The sequence below is a fragment of the Odontesthes bonariensis genome, chromosome 14, assembly GCF_027942865.1.
Source record: "Odontesthes bonariensis isolate fOdoBon6 chromosome 14, fOdoBon6.hap1, whole genome shotgun sequence".
Classification (NCBI taxonomy): domain Eukaryota; kingdom Metazoa; phylum Chordata; class Actinopteri; order Atheriniformes; family Atherinopsidae; genus Odontesthes; species Odontesthes bonariensis.
In genome coordinates, this window is record NC_134519.1 from 23,001,160 (window position 1) to 23,016,586 (window position 15,427).

The following is a 15,427-nucleotide window of genomic DNA, read 5'->3' on the forward strand; positions in this document are numbered from 1 at the left end:
TTCATTGTTGATGCCTTTGCCGGGGAAAACACAGTTAATGGGCAAAGACGAATGATGTGGCAGGGAAAGCATCTTGCTGTTGTTGATGCATAATGAGAAAGACCGTGTGTGATCAATATTGTTCCTTCATCTCCTTCCTACATTTTAAATAAATCAGAAATTACAGATGAGGTAGAGAGGACAGAAAGTGTCAGTGTCAGAAAGTTTTGAAAAGGAATTCTCCACAGGGACCCCTCACCATCAGCTGACAGATTGGGAATGTCTCACTGTCCTTGACTGCAGGGGAGGGATAGAGATCTATCTCCACACGTCTCCTCCCATTCTCTCTTCCACAACTCAGCCTGCTCTCTTGGCTTCTGCATCACCCCATCCAATCCAACCATCGTACTTTTCATCTTTCTACACCTCTCAAAATCCATTATGAATTTTCTCTGTCTCAATTGGATTCTTTCTTCCTTTATAACATCCCTTTCCTCCCATATGTATGAGTCTACTTTCCTGCTATAGAGAGAAGAAGCCAAGTTTTGTATCTGTATGCCTGGGTAGCTTGAAAGCAGCTCCTAACCAAGGTTCTGACCTTTGACATATGATTTCCACATGCACTATGAAGCAATTCATCAATGCTGCACATACACTTGTGAGCTCAGATACACACCCACATAATGAGGGGAAGGACACATACCCTCTACGGGGACGTAGCTGAGTGGACTGGGCTCCTCTGGGAATGAGCCATCAGCCAGTTGAAGCAGCAGGAGAAGAAATGAGAGGGGAGGAGCCACAGTTGCCATGGCAGCAGCACACATGCACTGTTAACAAAGAGAGAGAAAAGAGAAATTTTTTCATTGTGCTCGGTGCAGTATATGTCCTTGTGTCTATGGGTGAAAGAGTGTGTGTGTCTGTCATGACAAATTTCACAGTGCGGAGGAATTGACCAACAGGTCTGTGCTTGTATCTGTGTATGCATGTGTGTGTGTAAGTGTGTGTACATCAGAGAAAGGACAGTGTCAGTTGTGCAGCAGACTGACTATTTCCACAAACCTGAAATCAGCAGGAGGCCAATGTGTTTATAGTACCTGTTTTGGAGGTGTGTTTTCATAAATGTCACTCCATTGTCAAACACTTTAAACTGAAAGGGACTCTCACAGCTAAATATGAGTCCAGCAGAGACAACACAGCAGGGTTACAAAGTCACTTTGCATGGTGATATTCCTTTATCTAATTGTGTTGCAGTAGCATATGAAACCTAAACAACATGTAATCAAAAGGAAAATTACTTTGTAAGGTGGAAAATGAGAATTAAATAGGCTGGAGCCTATCCCAGCTCTCACTGGGGAAGAAGCAGGGTACATCCTGGACAGGCCCCCAGTCCATCACAGGGCCAAGGTGAAATCAAGAAGGTGAAATGTTTACTGTGCTCACCATCATAGCTGAGAATGTTAGCACGCTGTTACTTGACAAAATCAAAAAGAGATTTTCTGTTTGATTTGGACTTTAAAATGTTGGATGGAGCTTTGTGTTACTTCAGACGAACACAGTTAATGCTGTTAGAAAGACCCTTTCTGTACACTTATCCTTGACTTCAGTCTGTCAGGCGGTTTGAGCAAGTGCTGCAAGTGAAAAGCTTTCATGATTTGTTTAAATTCGTGCCATTATTCTATTCTGAAATAGGCCCATTATGACTTCTTTAGGACACAGAACTCAAAATGATATTGTAGCTGTAGCTGCAGGGACTGTCAGTTCAAAAGGAGTTTAGTCAATTTTGTTAGAAGTATCAAATATATATGATATTTTGACCTGAAGATGGCACATAATAGTCAGTTCAACCTCATTTGGTTAGAATGAAATGTTTTACCTTGTTAAAAAACTCCTCAGGATGCTTTTACGTGTTACAAGGCATATCATAGGCTAAATTAGGCATCATTTCTACGACTGGGGGTTTCTCTTTTGAATCTGCAGAGCACCACATACAGTCTCAGAAAGGAGGTCAGCTGGCCTAAATGGTCTACTCAGAAGATTGGAGGAACCAGCGCTGATTTCTCGCGGGGTTATACAACTGTTTTTACACACTGTGAGGAATTCATGAAACGAGAAGCTTGTGCAAACTATGAGGAGAATTTAGCCAGGGGCTAATGGGAGCCGGTGACCACTCAGCCTGGCCGGGCGAACAGGTACTAACCACTGTTGATGGGTAGAGATATTGGCGGGGCCACATTAGCGTATTCATAGATCCCCATTTAGTCATAATCTAGTAGCCATACACAAGCCATTTTAAGCCCAGTACAGGTTATATTCGTGGGAAAAAAAACAACTCAAAATGTAGAATTCTGAGTGACACAAACAAGCTTTACGGTTTTATTAATTGCTGGAGTGGGAGTTTAAATCATGAGGATGAATTGCCTGATGACCATGCATATTTGTCTAAACTTTTGTGACAATCAATTCAATGATAAACTCACAGGTTTTAATCTGAACTTCAGCAATGGACCAAAAGATGCACTGTCATTCTATAAAGCCACAACATGGCTAAAAACTTACATATGGGGCCAAACAAGCTCTCATACCATACAATAAAATCTCTTACACCCATAAAACCAAGACAAAAGAATAATACTGCCACACATGAGTTACTGCCACATAAGTTGCCACAGCTACACCATCAAATACATTTTTTTAACGAGGAGGCTTTCCTGTCTCTTCTCCAAACGTCTCAGTATCAGCTATACAGCTAGTGTGGCAGTATTAACCTTTCAAGTGAAAAAGCAGTTTGAAAGCAGAGAAGATAAAAAGATGGAAAGAAAAGAGGGAGGAGTACCGGGGTATTTTATCTGGGCCGCTGGGAAAGCTGCTGAAATTTTGAAAAACTCTAAATTTGATGGAACACAAATGAAAAGAAAGGTTGGAAGATGTGTGAGCAATATCTATGCTGCTGCCATCAAATCAGCCTGAATGCCATGCTCCACGCGTTTACCCCAACCCCCGCTTATTTTCTTTTATACGCCATCTCTACCTGCATCACCCACCTCCTCCCTGCATTTCTCTCTGTATCTTTCATCTTGTGTGTTCCCAGATTTAAGAAAAAAAAAAAAAGACCTCACGACTGTTTTCAGTGATAGAACACCAGGTAGATATTTGTGTTGCTAAGGTGATGACTGCTATTTGAAGCACACAGATGCACCCATATATAACACGCATACACTCATGTACATAAGTAAAATCTCTTATGGTGCCAATACCTTAGATTTCGCGTGAGATTGATTTACTAGTTATTTGAAGACATCACTGCAGTGATGAGGGCTGGAGACTATACTCAGGGGCCACTTCAAACAAAATTATAGCTCAGAGACTGCAGGTTTGACAGCTCTAAGCCCTCTCATCCTCAGAAGCATGAGATGAGGCCTGATGTGTGGGGGTGAGGGGTTCATGGAGGGTTTGTTTCATTTGACTTGCCATTGGGATTCCCTTGACTCAAATTAAAAGACCCAGATTTCGGGCCAGCCTCATTTCATTAAGGCCATTTCAAGAGCAGGGTCAAAATTTTAGGCTCATGCGTCAATTCAAATATCGTTAAATCATCAAAAGTCCTCTTTACAATGAATAGTGTATTTCAAAGTAGTTTATATTAGTTGAATAGAGTTTTCTTTGCCTTAATATGCTTATGACTTAAATATGAAACTAGTAGAAAAATATATAACTGCTTCATGTCTATCAGGAAATTGGGAATCTTCATTCAGGTATCAATACGTTTTATGTTCATCAAGTTTTCGCTGAAGTTACCAAATAAATGTGTGTTATTCTGTGTGACTAAATATATGTTTCTGAACTGTAACGGAGTAGAACTAGAAGGCAGAAGGAAAGAAAAACACTCAAATAAAGTTCAAATAACTCAAAATTGTAATGTTTCCAACTCAGTGTGGATTGTCCGTAATTCTGAACCACTTCACTCCATCTAATTAATCTGCAGATGTCTGTGTTCAAAACTTGTGACAAACAGACATAAACAGGCACAATGGGAATTAGTATGAGACTACTTGTCTGCATAAAAACTTTTGTTCGTGATAACAGCTCTGCTATTAAACAGCAAACCCTATTCTCTCTCATACAAATACACTTGAAAAATGCACACGCAATATACTAAAACCCTTTGTCCGATAGCCTCCTCATTGGAGTGTGTATTGATTAAGGTCATTGATCGATAAGATACACCATCAGATCTGGGAAAACACCAACACGTCAAAACATAGTGCTGTGACAAAGTCAGTGTATTTGGAGAGGTTTGGGGTATTGCTTTGATGTCAGTTTATCTAGGATCCTGAGTTTACTGAGCCAAAAGACAGCAAAAAGATGAAAGATAATAGACAGACATAGAGACAATCAAAGAGGGGGAAAAACAAGAGTTGCAGAGATAACACCTGCTACAGACCTCTAGCTCAACATGCTAAAAAAATGGACCGGTGAATGAGTACCAAAAAAATCAACAGAGGAGAGGTGAGCCAGTCGAGAGAAAATGGGGTGTTTATGGTGTTTGTGTCAGCTAATTTTTGTTTGACATGACTTAACGTTGTGACACTGACACTGTTATCATGGGATGCATGTAATGATGGCGAAAGTCACACATTGTAATCTAGCCTCATCAGGCAACCAATTAGCAAATCACCTGCTAACATCCACATAATTAGCCAATCAGCAGGTCATCTAAATGAACATACACACCTGCTTTCACCTTGCATCAGTTTGTCCATTGTGGTTTTTAGCTCTCGGACTGAGCTTCATTTTATTTCATGCCTTTCTGCCACAGCTGATTTGGCAGGAATGACACGGGGGTGAGCGGCATGCTGGGAATTTCTATACAACCCCCATTATGTCAGCTAGCTTTGTGAAACTTGTTCATTTAATGATTAACTATTTAATATTTACCTATTATCCCTTGCTGATATACCTCAGTGGCCTTAAGTGTATATTGAACATGCTCATATTTGCACAAGGCATCTCAGTTAAAGCTGCTGAACAGGATCAATACACTCTCATCCTGCTAAACAGATACAGAATGAAAAGCACCATCTTTGTCCACACTGAGGAGCATTTACTGACCGTGAAGAAATATTGAGACATAAATACAAGAGAATCTGAGCTGTCCTGAAGACACAAAGCTAACTAAACCAAACCAAGCCCGGTTGTCAAGAACCTTGACCTGTGCTGCACCCAGGTACCGCACACCAAATCAACTAATCCCTTAATGTGTGTTTGTGATAGATGTGTGATAAATAAAACCGAAACCCATCTTTTCTCATTTACTTATCCATCATTTTCCAAATGATTACATTTGAACTATATTTTCTGACATGCTGTGTTGAATCTGTTGTTGTGATTAGGTCCAACGGGTAAATCTTTCTCTCTTTCTTTCTGTTTGGCTGCTGCAGCCTCTCGACTCTGTGCCTTTGTTACCGTAGCAACCAATAGCAAAGCTAGGCAGAGATGTTCCATTGCAGTAGATGTAAACGCGAGAAGGGTGGGTCCGCCCTCTTACATGTGAGCAAACATGTGAGCCTGAAAACACACGTAAACACACAGATGCATAAACTCAAGGTTTAACCCAAATACATGTCAATTCGAAAGAGTGTTCATGATTACATACAGGGACATATCTCAATGTACATGTAAAGAGGTTGGGGGGACCCTGCTCTCTCTGCATGGGAGGGGGATGGGGGAGCTGCCATTATTTGGTGTCCATATTACCTACATTACCTATTACCTACTATATGTAATTTAGTTCATATATGTAGGTCAGTAGCAGAATCTATTCTCTGAAGCACAACATGCTGTTATAAAGTATCCTTACTGGTAAGGTTTCTGCTCATGAGTCTGAGTAAGGTGACTTCATGGGCATTGACACAAGAGCAGGACACAAGACACACACATATATATACATACATATATATACAAGTAGAATATACAGACTCCTTTACACTCTGTTCTCATTTGCTCCTTGAGGACAGTATACAGGTTAATGCCCAGAATAAAGCAAAATGGCCTGAGGGTAGAAACACAGACACAGGCTAAACTAGGAGAAATGGGTCACCTTCACACTTCACAACTCTACCCTATACAGGCACTTTCATTAACACAGTTTAAGGAGAACTCCAAAATGAAGGTGGTGCACAGAATGTTTATTTTGCTATTATGATTCCAGATAATTTACTGAGGAAAAACAAGATAAACAATGAATGATCTATTATAATTTGTCCAGTGAAAACATCAGGGTGTGTGTCAGTATTAAATAATAGATGTGGTTCTATAGTATGTTTGTAATGTATGTAATGTTTGCTGGTTAAAGGACAGCTTTTCCAAATCAACATGACTTAGTGAATTCAAGAAAAAAATTGATTCTAAAACCCCATCATCTATAATGTGAGCTGTGCAGTTTGTATCAGTAGTGATTTGTTATAGCCTGGTTTTTGCATTGCCGCTAGATGTTAGAGAGAGACAGTTAAAGAAGTGAAATTAGAGGGTAAAGTATTTAGAAAATACTCTGATTCTGTATTTGAAAAGAGAAGCTCAGAATTCCTCTCACTCAAATACACAGATCTAAAGTCTGGAGGGGGTAAAAGCCCAGTTAATGCAGCTGTAGAAAACCACCCTGTTGTATGATAAATTTGACATTGTGGAAAATTGCTATCATAATTACTGTTTTCTGCTAGTGACTTTGAGTTAAGGAAAATACTGATAAGATTAGATGAATCTCATATAAATCTGTTAAATACAAGGCTTTTCACGATAAAGACTGAAAATAACAATCAGTAGGGAAATATTAGGAGTGAAAACAACAATTTATGGTTTACCCTGCCAGTGTGTCGCACTGTTTCATTGCTGGGAGCAGTGACTTTGTAGAGTTGTCTAACAGCATACCAAAATTAAAAATTCCTGTAAGACTGTGAATGAATATTTTTACCCTTTACTTCAGATAAATGGTGAGCTTTAGGGCTGCTGTTTGTAGACAGACATGTATTAACTAAGCAAGGCTAGCTTTTCTTGCTAAGCTAAGCTAACTGGCTGCTGGCTGTATAGCCTCATGCCAAAATGCTAATCTATCCTTTTATTGTCACATTGGCATAAGACTTCATAAAAGTAGCTAATTTAGTCCACACACTGCTGTATAAATTATTATGATCTTATGAATGACGCATGCCAATATTGTTAGCTTAGACTTAAGAGTTTAATTGAATGCAAATGACTACTGTGGAAATACTGTGGAAAATATGCCGCAATCGATGTTAAGACTCTTATGTTGGAATTGAAGATCAATCTACAGATAGATATTAATGGGTATTTTCAGACTGCTTGTGTGCAGTTGTAGTTAAACACCAGTATCATTACTGTGTCAAGCCTTTATCTAATATTAGTGATGGTGATCTTCCCATAACTGGCTGCTTGTCTCCTCAAAATTGGTCGACTAAGAGTTAAAAGAATCTGTCCTCTCCAGTTAAATATCCTAAAATACTATTAAATCTACAGGGTCATTTATATGCTAATGCAAAAGGTAAAAGGTAACCTCTGAATACACATTTGACACTGCTATATGCTGTCAGGTTGTGCAAGAGAAAAGATAACGATAGAAAGAAAAAAAACTCTTGGTGTGACTGAGGAAATAATGAAGGTAGATTAAAAAAGAGGAGGTAGCAACAAGAGCTGAAGGAGTGGAAAAGGAGAGAAGATCCAGAGACACAGAGGAAGATATTCCCCTGAGTGAGTGCCATAGGTAATTAAAATAGGATGGACAGAGCTGGAGTATTGCCAAAGAGAGCCCTAGCTCTCCTCAGGCTCCCTCTCCAATCAGACCTTCTGCATGAAGCCAGATTGCTGTTAGTGACAGAAACTCAGTAATTTGTGAATGCAGTTAGATTTCATCTCACAGATAATGGGGGCGTGCACATCCAGTGGGATGAACATCTAAAAAGAATTGTTACCAAACAATGGCAATTTAGGCTTTAAAACATAGGCCTTTACCTTTGTTGGTGCACTGAGACAACAATGCACAGGAATGCAAAACTGAGACATCACGCACGCACATGTATACACACAAATGTCTATGGTGTTGTGCAAAGCTGCAGCAAGGGCAAACGTTACTAACCAGAGTTTGACTGCAGTAAGCACATATACATTCACTGCACAGCTCTGAGCTGGAGGCGGCACATGAGTATGCAGTGCACACACTAAGACACACACTATGAGAAGAGTCAATCGCACGCACACGCCTGTGTGTACAACGGCAAGAAGATGCAGTCTAATTGCACAACTGTGACATCTAAGAATTTGATCATCTTTTATGCCGTTGTTACTCTTCATTTGTCACATCCATGCTAATGGTGCAGGGTGTTCTTTGCAGGCCAGAAACCATGACTGTCCTTAAAGGGAGCATCCTCACCGTACAATTGCTTCGAATCTGATACCCTTTTTTCCTAAAATGACCAGTCCAGTCAGAACATGATTTCATTACATGTTTGGTTTATCTGCCTTTTATGTTTCACTGACCACAACCAAACCTCTTACTTTTCATTTTAAAAATTCATCAAGCTAAATAGGCTTTGTTTATCTCTCTATGTGGCATTCACTTCCATATTTCTCAAGGCCTGTTAGTGGCTTCTCTTATGCTGATGAAGAAAGTGGCTCAAAGGTGACTCATATTCTGATCATGTTGTTCTTTGTGTACTGTGATCACCAGTAAGGGTATATATAGCTATTTTGGCAGAAGCCTGCTAAGAGGATCATAGCTCACAATAGGTAGTCTATGCACAACAGCTATCAAAATGCCAGAGAATCTGCTTGACAAGCGCATACATTCACAGGATGCATACACACACAGATACACACCCATGCACATACACCTCCCCTGAGAGCCTTTTCTACTCCTTGCAGGTATAATTGTGTTTCTGCTTCGCTTTGCTCCTCTCCTTTCAGTTGTGACTGGGCCCCAGATGAAAAGCCATAATTAAAAGGAAAAACTTGTGTTTGTTGTGAAGATGGATGGGTGTCAGAGAGGACAGGAAGGCGAGAGACAGATTAGCCACAGCAAACCTTCAACAGACTATAAAATTGTCACAAAAAGCAGGGAGACAAAGGACTCGAATGCTTTTATCTCTCAATGGAAAAGTCTTTCCAATCCCTTCAGCTAAGCTGCCATAACTAAGGCCTGCTCACTGAATGTGTTGCACAACAGAAGCTGAAAATTAGAGAGGGTAGACCAAGCTTCCCAGAAATATATACAACCCCATTCAAAGTCAAGCGACTTAGCAGTGACATTTAAGAAAAGGGTGTTTGCTTATCTTGCTCGAGTGTGATGCACGTGGGTGAGTGCTTTAGAGAACATGTTAAGTGGATGGTCATTTTCTCACTTAACAATTTTGTGATGCAAATGAGATAACATCGAAAGATCAGACCGTCTTCTTCTCTCTCAGCCGAAACAGATGTGAAATCCCTTGCAACCCAATTGTCAAGCAGTTAAATTGGAACAGTGAAAAGAGATCAGCTCATTTGGGATGGAAACTTTTTTACAACCCCCACATACAATACAACACAAACATATACGTACAGTACACACACACGAAATATGCATCTGCGTATCCTGAACAGTCACACCATCGCTGAGCATGCAACTGTCCGCCTGACCCATAGAGTGTTGTTAAAATCTTTTAAGCGGATAGCAATTGTGAAATTAACACACATCTTAGCGTAGAGCATACCCGGGGACCACACAGTGTGCAAAGGGATGATTGAAAAAGAAAACTGTACCTCAGGGAGGAATCAGCAAGACAGAGAGTCGTAGAAGTGAAGATGTATAGCCACTGTGAAGTGTTTGAGGGATTTTTACTTTAAAAATAACTGCAAGGTATTGTTACAACGTACCGAGGCAGCAACCAAATCCACATGCAGCAGCCACCTTTGCCACCTGAGCATCATTTATTTTGTGGTGTACATTTTACAACCGTGTTTGCCATAGGTAAAGCCTTTCAGCTGGTGTGGTACCTTGTTTCTTCCCTTTTCAAACATCTGGAAGGACTGGAGGGAAACTGTCAGTTAGGCTCCTGAAAGACTCTCATATGTCAAGGGGAAAATTTACTGAAAGGACTTTGTATTATCTAAGGATAACTTGGAGGTTGGGTGGGAGTGCATTTCTGAAGTCTTGAAGAAGCTTAGAGTTCATGTAAATACTGTGAGAATGTATGTTGATATGCTCTAACACGCAAAGCAGAGTTTGCTCTGTATATTTAAACTTTTCAGCTATCAGACTGAAATAATTACAGTCGCTGTGAATTTAGGTTAAACAGAGTGACAAGATTACAACAACTGCAAGTTATTTGACAAAAACTTGCTCACCCAGAGAATAGTGTGGATTGTAAAATGGCTCCAGTGTGTACAATCTAATTAGAAAACTACTGGTTTAGTGGCAGCTCACACCCACACGGTGTGAGAACCATGAGTGTTTGTTTGTTCCTTTCTGTGTACCAGGGGTAAAGAGAGGCAATTTGTCGCATACCACCTGATGTATTCTCCTGGCAGAGGGAACAGTGAAGCTGTTAGGTAACCCTCCAACATCTTCCGTCTATCTAATCTCACTCTATCTAACACACATACAAGGTCTTAAGACTGTCATTCTACACATTCTCCTAAGGAGCCCCAACACTATAATCTGCCACTGATTTACTCTCTTGGTAGGCTGAAATACTACAATTCAATCAAATTTTTTCTGTACCTGGGATCCAGTGTACAGCTTTGCTTTGCCTATGTGATTGAATAGGGTCCTGTGTGATCAGTATGGCTCATTAAAAGTCCCCGTGGGCATTTGTCTCACCCTGAGACTGTCAGATTGCTTTTACCTGCAGACTGCTCTGCTCTATAGCCTCAAGTGGTTCCAACTTTTTCTGAGGGTTAATTAATTTTATTAACTGAGATCCCAAAGCCTGAAATGTGGATTGGAAACCTTGTTTTTTTTTGCCTTTACTATGGGCTGTGGGTGTTGGAAGGCTTTGGTATAGATGTATGTTTTGGGTGTTAGTCAGACTTCCAAAAGCAGGCTGAAGGAATCAGTGGCTGCACCTGTTGTTCCCCGCGGTTGCTGTGTGGTGGGGTTAGCACCTGCTCGCACGGCTGCTGTGTGGCTGTCTGTGTGGGCAACAGGGAAACCATTCACACCCGCTCAGACTGCTGTCTGCAGCCCCTCAACGCTGGTTCACTCAGTGCTCGCTGCACCATCATTTCTCTTTCTGTCTTTTCACATTTTCCCCATGTAGCCTATCTGCCAGATTGCTATCTGCCACACTTTATCCTATGTATACCCAAGTCTGTCAATCTGTGTTTCTATCACTCCAAATCCTCCCTCCCCTTGCCTTTCATTTTGTTTCTCCAGCCATCTCTTTTTGCCTTTCAACTCACACAGTAACACAAACATAAACCGCAGCATCTGGGAGTTGTTATGGTCCTTCTGTAGAACTTGATAGCTAGTATGAAAGACAAAGCTGTAAACATTGAATTGCATACATTATAACTACTAAATCCCTTCAGTGAGTGAGAGCATTTAACTTAGGCCATACAGGCTGTCAGTGTTTGTGTGTGGTTATGAGCTATTTAAGTGCCAAGTTATTGTAACTGCACAAAACACATTTTGGACAAAATACCTTTTTTACATATGTCATTCCAGCTTTATTTGAACTTTTCTTTACTAGTTTACCCTGAACACCCATAGTGCATTTCGCGTTCCTCAACAGTGAATGAGTAATGATTTAATCAATTGACTTTCTGGCTTCTAAATCATCACATGTGACCTTTTCTCCTGTTAAAAGAAAACCCGAGGCAAACATTTTATAAGACGTCATCAGTTCACGCAGGGGAACAATAAAACACAACAGTTGAAGGTAATAAAATTCATTTAGATCATGACCTGTGATCCAAATAAGAATGGTAATCAGGCTTTGAGCTCATGTCTGCAATCCAGTTGTACAATTTGTGGGCTATTGTGTAAAAAGATATAGCCTACTTGAAAGGGTAAGAATTAAAAGACTCAATGCAACACGTGAAGGAGCACTGATGTGAAACAAAGACATGCACAAGATATGCAAATGCGAATAAAACCTCAAACTTGCAGCAGACACAAAGACCATCTCGAGCCCACAAAGGTCCAGACGGTGCCAAACACACATCTATCGGCTAACCCAGAACTAAAAATGCAGCAACGCGTTTAGTGGCACCAACAAAATTGCGCACATTCACCTGATCACCTCATCCACCCCTCCTCGTCTCCCTCACGCACAACCATCTCTCGATTCCACCATTTGGCACACTCACCGCACCAGATGGTCAGGTGTTGGAAGCCGAAGCAGGTGCCAGCAAGCAGCTCGCCCTCTCTCTGGAGAAAGGGTGACGGATACCACAGCTCACGGTATTCAAAGCCTCTCTTGAATATCGCTCCTCAGCCGCACCTCACCTGTCTCTTCCCTCTACGACTCCGGCGCAACGCCGAGGCATCACCGTTTATCGAGCGCGTCCAATACGCCCAGTCCAATACAAAACGTCCCCCCTCCACCCCTCTTCTATGGAGAGGGGAAAAAAAGTCCGTAGCCTGAAGGTTTAAACTGCAACCTACTGAGATTGTCTGTGATCCAGATCCAGTTTTCTTCTTCCAGCCTAGCTCATACCCTTGCAAAATCCCAAATCCTGCAGTTGCGGGCAGTGTGAAGTCTTCCGTCAGGGGGACCGGGAAAATTTCTGGTCGAGCTATGGGTCTAAAATCACAAGTCAGCAAAATGTAATCCCCTTTGTAAATTTACAGTGTCGAGGTGAAATGTCCAACGCAGAGCAGGCACAGTGACAACAGGGGCCCATAACTCACACCCCCTGAAACACAGTCCTGCAGTGGATCAGTGATGAATGGAGAACCCCTCTCTCTCTCTCTCTCTCTCTCTCTCTCTCTCTCTCTCTCTCCATCACACACTCACACGCGCACACATATTTTGTGTCGAGCCATTATTGAATTAGGTGTGTAATTATTTTGAAGAAAGCGAGGTAAAGGACCTAAACACAAAGCCGCAGAGGGGAATAATGATGAAAATAATAACAATAATGTCGTAATTAACAGGCAAGCTTTTGTAAAGTAACTGGAACCAGGCTGATTCACCAGCACGGCAATGACACTAACAGAATATTTCATTTTATTTCAACAGAGTGCAAAAAAGTGCAAAAAATACAATTTACAAATAATTACAACAGATATAGAAATTAAAACAAATGCTGAAAACAAGGGGGTTTGTAAATGGATCATTACTTAAGATAGTGGGCCATCAAAGGTTTAGTTTACTGATGAACCTTCTATCTTCCACACAACATAAATAAATCATAACAGGTGCAAAAAGCAAATGATGTATGGAATGTGGAGAAAAGTTGGAAAGTTACATTCACCTTTGGAGGCTACTCTTTGGTGTAATTATTTGCTTTTGCTTCTCATACGATGCACTTCACATACTAATTCACTGGGAAATAATGGATTTTCCTGCCACCACATTCATTTAATTGCTGCAGCTGTATAGTGAGAGTGTAAAAAACAAATGCCATCTGTATTTCATGCAGAAACACATCGATACATTTGTGGTCCCGTGTGCATTAAGATGTGTGCGCTGAGCCACAAAATGCAAGAACAAAAAAACCATGCTGAAAACATGACATTTCCCAAAGTGCAGCAACATTTCAAAATGCACAGTGAAAAGATAGACAAAACAACGTTTTCAAAAACACAAGAGCAAATCAAAACCCATCGACATTTCATAGCATTCAGCGACAAAATATATAAAAAGAACAGTTCAAAGAAACGCACAAACCATAGAAAACACACCACACTCAAAGCAAGAAAACCACACAGTTTAAATGAAAAAGTACTGTTCCCAAATGTATTTTCTTATGGTGTATTGTGAACTGTTGCTTTGCTTTGTGAAACTTCGGTGAGTTTTCGTCCAGTGTAAGACCAACGCACATCAATCCCCCTGCCTGTTTCCGAGCCTACTCTTATAGAAATGTGTGTACAGACATGTCTGGATCAATACAAACAGAGTCAGCCAGGCAGAAGAAAGCAAAACTCTTGCGCCGCACTGTTTCTAAGTCCTACAAATACCTGACTGCAGTGCAGGGAGGAGTGGGCTGACAATCGGTACGAGTACAAAGCAGGCTGTGGATCTATACTTGATGTCTGAAGGCCTGGGGGCAGGGAAACAGATGACGTTGGAGGTGGTAAACAAAGATGAGATGTAACATTTAAATTATGATCTAGTTTTGAAGATTTGGTGAACTAACAAAACGACTGCCACAAAGGATTTTGAAGTAGTAGGATATCCATGGCATTAAACGAACAATCTTGCTACGGTATGTATAGAATAAGATGAAAATCATTTCTGCTGCATGATTAGTACTTTCAAGTTTGACACAAGCTTTGGGTAAATGTATACGTTTTAAAATCAGGATGATTTTGAGAACAAAACTTTACTTATTAGGTATTATTTTAACCAGTTTTGCTTGTATTAAGGATCATTCTTGTTCCAGCAACGCTGCTTTAAAGATTATTTTGCATTTTTACTGCAGTAAATATAATATCACATAACAAAAACACTATGTTTGTGTTTCCAATTTTGGACAGAATATGTCCCCCCTTTTTTTTTTTCCTCAATCAAGGTGGCTATGTAGTTGATAGAGTTTGCCTGCTTGTGTATTTGTCATGTGGATTACTCAAAAAGCCATGGAAGGATTAACATTACAATTTCAAAAGAGCTGGGGCATGGCCCAACATTGATCAACTTTTGATTTTGATCTGGATCCAGATCCGATCAATTTTGAGAGAGGCATGCACTTCAGCACAACTATCCTTTGGCTTGTTCTTTTTCTTTAACATTTCAACAATTAATTTACTGTTAAGTATAGCCACCATAAAAGATTATCTTAACCAATTCTAAGAAAAAACAACAACGTCATAGTAGGTTGTCGGGCAATTGGGGAAATTTCAGTGTATCTATTTAATTCATTTCAATTAATTTTGTCAAGCAAACTTTGCTGTGTTGATTTTTATTCTTTTAAAGGAGATGATGATGGTAGAATGTTTTGTGCTCTATGGACTGGGGCATTATCAGCCAGGAAGAGACGACTCCCATCACGATAGAAATGGTTCATGACAGAGTAATAACCCCCCCCCATTCACTGTAAAACCACAAAAAAAACCATGCCAGCCAAATACATCTGGACCAAGAGCAACTGGATAACAGAATTGAATGTCTTTCACAAAGACTTTTATTCAATCAATATAGTGTTTTTTTTTTTGTTTTTTTTTTTTTAATAAATGTATTTCTATAACCGGTAATAGGATGCAAATGTGATGATAAGAAATCATTCTGTGCTACATTTT

The 15,427-nt window shown here is 40.3% G+C and overlaps 1 protein-coding gene across 1 annotated transcript in view; it reads right to left on the reverse strand.

Annotated features, from left to right (window-relative positions):
* LOC142399144 (semaphorin-6B-like) overlaps positions 1-12,914 on the reverse strand; it is a 29,732-nt gene extending 16,818 nt beyond the window's left edge. Inside the window, exons 1-2 of the mRNA XM_075483630.1 lie at positions 12,334-12,914; positions 683-806 (exon numbers count right to left, since the gene is read on the reverse strand). Of these exons, the coding sequence (XP_075339745.1) occupies positions 683-803 (121 nt within the window). The 5' untranslated portion in view covers positions 804-806; positions 12,334-12,914. The remainder of the gene's footprint in view (positions 1-682; positions 807-12,333) is intronic.
* Positions 12,915-15,427: the final 2,513 nt, after the last annotated feature.